Below are 9252 nucleotides of genomic sequence, written 5' to 3' on the forward strand. Positions count from 1 at the left end.
AGGAAATTTTATGTTTTAATAAGAAAATATCAATCAATAAATTACCTTTATTTCAACTTGTGAGACACCGAGGTTGCCCTCATTTACAGTGACGACAAGCAATGAAAAAAATAAAATAAAATAGAAATGTCGAACTCAATACCGAGTCCCAAACAATACTTTAATTAATACCAATTTTATCAAAGAAAAATGTGTCTCTACGACAATGAACTTAAGATAACCAATCACAGACATTATTAGATCTTGGTAGAAGGATACTTTATGCTTATTGGCTCACTGACGCTGATGAGATTCACTCCTAAGGAATTGAATGATGAGGCATTTTTTGATACGCGATGTTAAGGAGGCAATTTGGTTGGTGCTTGAAAAGTTTAGAATTCGGTACCCAGCTCTATAAAGGATAATTGAACAATCCCTTCTGCAAAAACCTTCACAACATAGGAATAGAGGAATGAAACTGGTGTGTTGTACTGAAGTGGGAATCTGGTTTATAGTATGAAAACAAAACCTTTGAAGATGTGTTTTTTTACATACATTTTAAAGAAACTACAGCTGAATAGGGATTACATCTTTAACTAATGGATATTACAATGAAACTTCCCCTGTTGATTATTTACACTGATAAAATGATTTTTTTGTATTACAGGGTCTCTGAAATGTTGTTTAAATATGCAAATGACACATTATGAAATGCTAAAGTTTGGTGTATTTAGGAAACCGATACAGATGCAGAGAGACAAAATAAAGCAGTGAAATATATATTTTCCACTAGTCTGAAAAAAGACTGCTTAAAAGCACTGACCAGTGCATGAAAAAAACTACTTTTTTGTCTGTAGTGCCTGAAAGCAAAGCCTTACCTAAGTTCAAAAGCAACAGCACCAACAGGTGATCCATGTCCAGGTAGAGCCTCTTTCTGCCTGTCTGTCTCCAATATGTGCTGCCCTTAGTGGATATCTGCACACAGGAAGAGATGGAGATTCACTGGAATATATCTGACTGCCACATCCTGCCTCTCCGTCCCTCCCTTCAGGTACATTTCTACTTCTCCATTTATTTTGTTGCCATTTTCCACCTGTCCACCAGTTCAATTGAAAGACAAGTAATATGTAATTTAAAAATACATTCTACTCCTAAAATCAAATTCTAGGCATTTATTATTCTTGACATGGGACAGATCTTAACCCCCGATATTGAAAGGATGAGCTCTACTCATTTTCCACATCATAGATTTGAAGTGGCCAATCAGGACATCTTGGCGACCTTTGACTGACTGAGTGACCAGCAAAATGAAATGCAACTGGGGGAACGTCCGGCCATGGTGGTGCACTAGTACTTTCAGATAACACTAGGACTGACCATTTGCTTTCAAGGTCACAGATTTCTAAGATCTCCAACAAGAAACCAATGGAACAAGTTCAAGAGACACACAAAAATTCCCATTACAGCAGATGATACTTCCCCCAAATACCAACAACTTTAATAAAAAAAAGTGATTTTCCTTTGTGAACCCCTAACACTGCAGTCCAGGGAACAAAAGTGAAACATGATAGTTCACAATGATGACATTACATTTCAGAGATCACGTAATACAAAACAGAATTTTAAATAATCAACTTGGGTTTCATGGTGACCTATTTTAGTTACCCTTTCACCTGTAGTGACTTCAAAATGTATGAATTTTAAAATCCACATCTTTAAAGGTTTTGTTCTCGTACTCCTAAACCATATAGCTTCACTTCAGTACATATGCAACAATGTTTCCAGTTTAATTCCTATCTATATTCTGAAGATTTTTGCAGAGAAGGGTTTTAGGGATGTGCAATTATTCAAATTTGAATCCCAATTACAATGTTGGCTCCTATTACTTGTCTTGGGTTTAAATGAAAAAAAGTTAAAATTGGAAAAGTTGTAAGGGAAATGTCCCAGTTCAAGGTGTTTTCACTGTTGATTTAACTGTTTCACAGTTTTTTAACTTCAATAATGCAACATCTTTCCAAAATTGAATGAGTAATCATGGTAAATAACCATGATTTCAATATCGACCAAAATAATCGTGATTATGATTTTTCCATAATCAAGCAGCCCTATGGGCTTGTTCATATATCAGCTATAGCCTAGGTTATACAACATGTTATTCCTAAAAGCATGGAAAAAATGTGTTTAGAAGAAAATTTGGCAAACGTGATAGACAGATAGTTCATCCAATCACCTTACGGGTATTTTTCTGAAAGTGCCCGATGACGGCTTCTTGGATGCTGTGTTCCAAACTATCTGGGTTGTCAGGTTAAACTGCCACCGTGTGGCCGTGAATAGAACGCTCATATGCAACATTTTGTGATTCTTTGGAAATCAACCGATAATGTCGTTTAGCAGCGGTTGAGAATGAGAATGGGCTGCACTGTACACCCTGCTCACTGTCGTTGGCGGGGGGGTTCCACACCAATGTGGGGCCCAGAGGCCTAAAGGCTATTGTTAAGTTGTTTTGGTTCCCTCACACAGAAAAGAAAGAGGGAAGGTCTATACATTGTTTTAAGGATAGCACTATATTCTATATAGTTAAAACTTAAGATAACATCAGTGTTGAGTAGGCATGGGAATTTCTTGCCACCTCACGATTCGATTCCGATTCAGAGGCCACCGATCTGAGTCTAGTCCAATTATCGATGCATCTCGATGCAACAATTTCTTTAGTACATTTAAATCTGAGTTTGTTAGATTTTGATATACACAGTATTTGTCACACACAGTTTTAAGGAAATGTCTTGTCTACTAAGGTTTTTTTTTATTTTGCAGTCATTCCATGCTTAAGCCTTAAACATGTTTGTGAAAGTCACGTTCTTTCACAGTAATCTTCCATGAGGCTCATGGCTAAAGGTGGAGAATTGGCTTCTTAGAACATGAAACATGAGGTGGTAAGATGTGATTTCATTAAGTAGATGAACACATCTGTGTTTTGCCTTATTATTTTATGTTTGTCTTATTAGATCATGTGTATATATATATATATATATACATATGCCGTTTTTGTGTTTTATTTCTGTACTCTTGCCTAAACTCTAAGTTGTTGTCCATTATCCCGTCCTCTTTCAGTCACTCTGTTTTCTGATTTGCACACCTCTTGAGACAGTAACTTTTAAATAAAAATCAACACATTTCTTATTCTTTTTTAAATTATCAATTATAACTTATCAGAATCAAGAAGCGAGTCGTTGGAGAATTGCGAAGCATCTAAGAGCCATCTCCTTACACTTAAATGAATAATAAGACGCTATCTTGACTGCGGTACTGAATTCCACTGATGCTCTAAAGGCTAAATGCAGATTTTCTCCCCTAGCTGCATCTTGAGTCGCTCTGTTTGTGGTAGATTTTAAGTTAATGAACCCAGACAGAAGCGGAGGAGTTAGACCATGCATGACCTTAGACACTAGACAGACATGTATTGTATGTATCTGATGAGGTTTTCCTAGCTAGGCAGATTATATTTGGCTGACGTTATTGTCCACCTCAGTGGAAATTTTTCTTCAACTTCCCCCAAGTACATGAAAAATACATAAACTGCACACAACATAACATAACAACATAAAAAGTATATAATATACAGTACAATAGTGCAAATGGGCCGGTAGCAGCAAGTTAGTTGTATAATTAATAAAAGATATCACATCTTATGAATGTGTTCTATGATGCAGTCATTCTGTTTTCAATGCCTTTAAAATACTTATCATGTTCCGACTGGTCCTTGGGATCAACTTGAAATTCACGTCCAAAAGGCAGTGATGAAAACTGGTTTGAAGACTCTTTTTTTCACCTTTTTTGTCTTTTATAAATTGGTCCATTAAAGAAGATTAATCTGCAGATCCCACAGTTAAACCTTTTAAATTATCTCACAGGTGCTTTATTATTTATGATTCCAGTGTTTTTTATGAGTTTATCAGTTTATTCCTAATGGCCAGAAATCATTGTTTTCTGTGTGCTTTGTGGGGGGGGTGTCCCAGTCAAAAGCACCCAGTTCTCCCTGCAGTTTTAATAGATGTAACTATTTACTTAGTTCATGTTTGCCTTGGAATTTAAGGCCATGTTAAAATGCCAAGTAATTCAAAAATGCAACTGCCACATGTGACCTGTTCCTTTCCTCTATGAGCAATTTTGTTTATGCTGTATTTCTGTTTTTATTGTAACTGGTGTGCCGTCTTGGCCAGGTCTCCCTCGAAAAAGAGATTTCAATCTCAAGGGTCTTCCTGGTTAAATAAAGGTTAAATAAAAATAAAATTGGGAACACTATCACAGCAGGTCGGGCACTCTGTCATTTTGAAGGAGACAGACACATGCATATTGTATAATCTAAATTAAAAATAGAATTATTCAACTTTTATTTTTGACTAAGGTCTCTCTCTACTTTTGTATTAAGAATTGTTTTTGTTGTTTTTGTAAATTACTTTTATAGTTGTTGCTTTCACCGTATCAATAGACCACAAATATTGTTTACTTGTAATTACTGAAAAAGAAATGATGCCAGAATCTAAGGATGGTAAATAAGCTTTTACAATGGATTGTTTTTTGGGATAAAAACTGAATTCTACATTAAAGAAAGGTATTTATTTTCATTTTACACAATATGCTAATTCACCGTAACTTTCCTAAATCAATGAAAATCTATTTTCACATGACTTGTATTACAAAACTAATGTTGTGATAAGAAGGTTAGACACTTAAGCAGCTTCTCTGAACTGCCTTTCTGTGAATCTGATAAACCTTTAATTTGATAAGAAGTTTGCTGACAGATTACAAATTGTAGGACTGTGGTTTCTGTTAGCATGATAGCAGGCAGGTTGAGCCGTCATTAATGATTTCAGAGTGTGGTCACACTTATTGAGCAGGGAAACTAAAAACTGTTGTAAACAAACAGATACACATTTTAAAAGACCCTACGAATCATGCATCTAAAGTCTAAATTGCAAATTGACAGATTCCGTTTTTTGTTGCTGTAATTATTCCTTCCATTCATACTGACTGAAGAGATGTGTTATGTGATACTTTGTTACTGTAGGACAGCGAGGAAACACTATCTGGGCAAACACGAGGAGGAAAGAGTCTAACTCTGATTTGACTGGCATATGACCAACTCATACAAATGTATTCCTAACAAACACCTTTTGGTGCGTAAGGTTTTTACATTGAAACAGCAATACACTGAAGTGGTAGGATTTCAAAGTTTAAAGACGAACTGTTTTGTTCCAGGGGAAATTGATGCCCCGATGCTCACTCTACTGCAGTCTACGTTCCCTGGTGTCCCGATCACTGCTGACATTGTGGAGGGTAGCTCTCAGCTCACAGACAACTTCAAAGGTATCAACAATTCAGAACGCCACACATTGAAATGTTGTTTTATCACTTTTAGATTTGTATTTTTTCTGCAATTAGGTTATTAGGTTTGTTATATCAACTGTTATCATAAACTGTTTTGTGTGTATTTAGCTTTCTCCTCTTTATGTCCATTTTATAGCTTTGGTAGCAAAGACCACCAACCTTCAGAAGAGCCCATTTGCTTGGTATATCATGCACAGTGAGGACTATGAGAGGCAAGTCAAAGAAAAAGGACACTTGAAGACTTTTGACTTCATACACATGATTCAGATATGATAAGTTGGCTTTTTGGACATTCAATTGAAAACTGATGAAATGACAAGGTGATTTGGGTTTCACTTTCTGGCCTCTGAGCTTTGCAGGTTCTCTCCATGTTTTCCTGGGTTATAGTGAGGTGGACTAAAGAGTGCTCTAAACTGCTGGTAAAATGTCAGTCTTACTTTGTGTAAGCAATTAATTTGATTTAGCTCCCAACTAAGTTCTCAACTGCTGCTTGAATTGACTGGGGAGCAAATCCCCAGAACCTGTGCTGCCAGTGGACAAAGGTCCGTGTTATAAACAATCATATATACTCACAGCTACAGTGACAAGCAGACACTTCTAACTGTGGGTTTGAGTAGATGCAAGCTTCAATCCAAAAGGTTAAATTACAGGTTCCCCACAACTCTCTTCTTAACAGATGATCTACTTTGTGGATAACCTCGCCAGCACCATCAAGTTCTACCATAGCCTTCTGAAGAACAATGGCCGGCTAATGATCATTGTTGAAGCAGGTACGTGAACTATGTTTTCCATACTGCTTTCTGTCCTTCTTCCTCCTAACCTGTGTCTAAACTCTTAGACTTACGGTGGCTGGCGCACCCTGTGGAGACATACAAGAAAGATTTCTGTGTTGACGCCATCCAAAAATACCGCTCATCAGGAGAGGTAAGTGCCTGCCTGAAGAGCCAGGGTCTGAAACATTAGGAGCATGAGATTCCCAACATCTTCGACATCACTGAGTGCTTCAGTCCAAACAGCCTGACTGGTCAATGTCTGCTGAATTTCATCACAGCGAAAGATGACTTCTACCAGGCTTTCTCCCCAGAGATCAGTGCAGGCATGTTAGAACTTCTCAGAAATAAGTGCAGCACTGAAAATGATGGCAGGGTATTGTTTAACAGTAATTCAAGCTGCATTTTTCTTTATGCTTGAGTATGTACTGTACAGTCTTGCATTTACTTTACCATGAAGTGCAGCATATTTGCTTGTTGCTAAAATCAAGTTTATTGGCTGATTAAAATCACTTCCAGATGACTTAGTAAATCTACTGTAAATTAAATCACATCACACATCATCAGGATGGGACAAAAATCCAGCAGCATTTGTGCAAGCCTGTAAACATTTTTGTTTGTTGACTAAAGAAATATTTCAAGTTTAATATAATCGGTAAATAAGTGAAATCAAATTATATCGCATGAAAAGATTTGGTTTGTATTTATCTTTTTTCCATTCAAACTTGGTCAATACAACACGTGAGTTGCCATTTAGAGTAAATTGGTGGAAAAGTGTGTCATTTTGATAACGGACTGATGCCACTCTCTTGTCTTGTCTTGTACAGTAAATATGAATCTTAAAACAGCAGCTGGTTAGCTTAGCTCAGCATAAAGACTGGAAGCAGGGGGAAGTCTTCAAATCCACCTACTAGCATCTCCAAATCTTACTTATTTACTCTTTATAATGTGTTTGTCTGCACAAAAACCAAAGCTTGAAAACAGAATGCGTTTTAATTCAGTTCAATTCAATTCAATTTTATTTATAGTATTAAATCATAACAACAGTTATCTTGAGACACCTTACAGATATAGCAGTCCGAGACCACACTCTATAATTTATAAAGTCCCAACAATTCTAGTAATTACTCCAAAAGCAACCATAGTACAACAGTGTGACAGTGGTGAGAATACACACACTTTTAGGAAGAAACCTCGGCCAGACCCAGGCTCTTGGTAGGCGGTGTCTGACGGTGCCGGTTGGTGATGTGATGAATAGTGTGATGATGTTAGAAAAATTATGATACATACTTACAGTTTAACAGGGTGTTTTGTGCCAGGCTAGTTCTATCTTCATCTCTTCAAGTAAATTTACTACACCCACTGTTTAAAATGTCTAAAGAATGTAGTCAAGCAATTAATTTAACAGTAAATACGTCTGTTTTTTAAATTTTTTTATGGTGCTTACATATGCCTAATATCATTAGAAAGAGCTAGATTTTTCATTAAAAGAAATTAAAAAAACTTGAGCTTCCCCATGATGCTGTTCACTATAAGGCCAGCAGATGGTACTACATGTCTGAGAATACAGCTGATGCTGTATCTGTGCTTCATTGCAGTACTTCCAGTAGATGGCACACTGACTTTGCAAGTAGATGGCATTACAGCCAAGGGTGACAACACCAACCTTAATCAAACATGACCAAAACCAGTATGGCGAATGTGTGAAAAAAAGTAAGACATTTGGAGCCACTTGTTGTTTGATTCTTGTACTTTCAGTTCCCACTTAACCAGTTAACACATAGACATTTCTAACAATGGCATAACACATAGTGTCTGCTGTGGCTGCAGGCACACAAAATCACGTCGGACCGCTGTGGTCTTGTCTCAAGCTGTCTTGCAAATGTATTCTGGCTGCTCATTTACCTCATTAGCGTTAATAGATCAGTAATTGAAATTCATCAGAAATTCTTGTCAGTGCACTCCCCCCTGATGTCAGTGGGCTTTCAGCACCTGCTCAGGCTCCATTACCGGGGGTTCTCGCTGGGCCCTCTCATACCACAGAGTGACAGAGCATTAGTCATTGAGATAATCAACCTCAAGACACTGTTTGCAGCTAATGCTCTTCAAGAACTATTTACTTCACATGCCAGTTGGTGTCTTATCATAGAAGAAGTTTTCTGCTAGATAAATGTAATGAAACGTTTACAGATCTCCTTGTTTTCGAGGTGATTGATTATACTTCGTCATGCTGAACAGCTGGATATTTTTATACTGTTAGCTGCTTAATGTTTTATTTACTGCTGCCTGCTTATCTGATGGCGTAAGACAAGCCATGTCTCTCCAGAGTTTCTGAGGTTTACGATGAACATTTACGGTTCCCTATTAACCTCGTCAGCTTTGTATCGTGCATGCGAAGCTGTAACAATAGTAAAATATAAGTCCATAAATACTTCTTTGCTACTGTGTAAATGTCAGACATTGCAGCTGTGCCATATGTGGTAATGGTTATGAAAAGCATCCATGTAAAAACCTTCTTCTTCAAAAACGATCAACTTCGTTCAGTCCATCTGGCTAGCTATCAGAGCTGAACATCCAGCCTCTGGCTTTATGTTACTCATCAGTGTATCTTTACACTTAGTGTAATGAGGAAACGGGCCATGTGTTCAAAGTGTGAATATTATTATTATTTTGTCTTGACCTGACTGCACCTCAGTTATTTTTATTTATTTTCTGATGACATGCTTTGCATGTACAAAGTGCTCTGTGTTTGTATGCCTAAACACCAAGCTTGATTTAAAAGGCTAAAGCAGACTTTGCAGCATGTCTTGTTGCCTTTCAGTGCTTAGGGTTTGTGCAGACTTGACTTCAGGTGAGCCAAGTCTGACTTAAATCTCCAGCGAGGAATTAAATACATGAAGGATTTGTGAATGTTTGGTATCAAGGAAGCAAAATTTACCCTAAAAAATCAACATATACACAATATCAAGACAAGAATAAATAAAGAAATAATAATTAAATGTGCACAAAACGGTATTCCTAAACATTTAATACACTCTTGACTTTCCTAACATCAAAACACCAATTTACACATCAAAATCATTAACAATATAAAAGTAAAGAATCTCGAAGGTAA

At 36.9% G+C, this 9252-nt stretch overlaps 3 protein-coding genes across 3 annotated transcripts in view; 2 read left to right on the forward strand and 1 right to left on the reverse strand.

Moving 5' to 3' along the window:
- LOC117953242 (scavenger receptor cysteine-rich type 1 protein M130-like) overlaps window positions 1-994 on the reverse strand; it is a 9763-nt gene extending 8769 nt beyond the window's left edge. Inside the window, exon 1 of the mRNA XM_034886071.1 lies at window positions 858-994. Coding sequence (XP_034741962.1) covers window positions 858-894 — 37 coding nt within the window. The 5' untranslated portion in view covers window positions 895-994. The remainder of the gene's footprint in view (window positions 1-857) is intronic.
- The window catches only part of hnmt (histamine N-methyltransferase), a 31147-nt gene extending 23281 nt beyond the window's left edge, over window positions 1-7866 (forward strand). The window contains exons 8-9 of the mRNA XM_034885628.1: window positions 4796-4802; window positions 7856-7866. The gene's annotated coding sequence lies outside the window, so the exon portion shown is untranslated. The remainder of the gene's footprint in view (window positions 1-4795; window positions 4803-7855) is intronic.
- On the forward strand, window positions 5181-6330 carry LOC117953243 (histamine N-methyltransferase-like). The gene is made up of 4 exons (XM_034886072.1): window positions 5181-5346; window positions 5504-5634; window positions 6044-6137; window positions 6206-6330. The coding sequence occupies exons 1-4, from the start codon at window positions 5256-5258 to the stop codon at window positions 6328-6330; spliced, it is 441 nt and encodes a 146-aa protein (XP_034741963.1). The 5' UTR covers window positions 5181-5255.
- Window positions 7867-9252: the final 1386 nt, after the last annotated feature.

The sequence above is a fragment of the Etheostoma cragini genome, chromosome 11, assembly GCF_013103735.1.
Source record: "Etheostoma cragini isolate CJK2018 chromosome 11, CSU_Ecrag_1.0, whole genome shotgun sequence".
NCBI lineage: Eukaryota > Metazoa > Chordata > Actinopteri > Perciformes > Percidae > Etheostoma > Etheostoma cragini.

Coding starts and splice junctions, on each gene's coding strand:
- LOC117953243 (XM_034886072.1), top strand. CDS start 5,256: ATGCTCACTCTACTGCAGTCTACGTTCCCTGGTGTCCCGATCACTGCT. Junction 5,347..5,503: donor GCTCACAGACAACTTCAAAG/GTATCAACAATT, acceptor TCCATTTTATAG/CTTTGGTAGCAAAGACCACC. Junction 5,635..6,043: donor ACTTCATACACATGATTCAG/ATATGATAAGTT, acceptor TCTTCTTAACAG/ATGATCTACTTTGTGGATAA.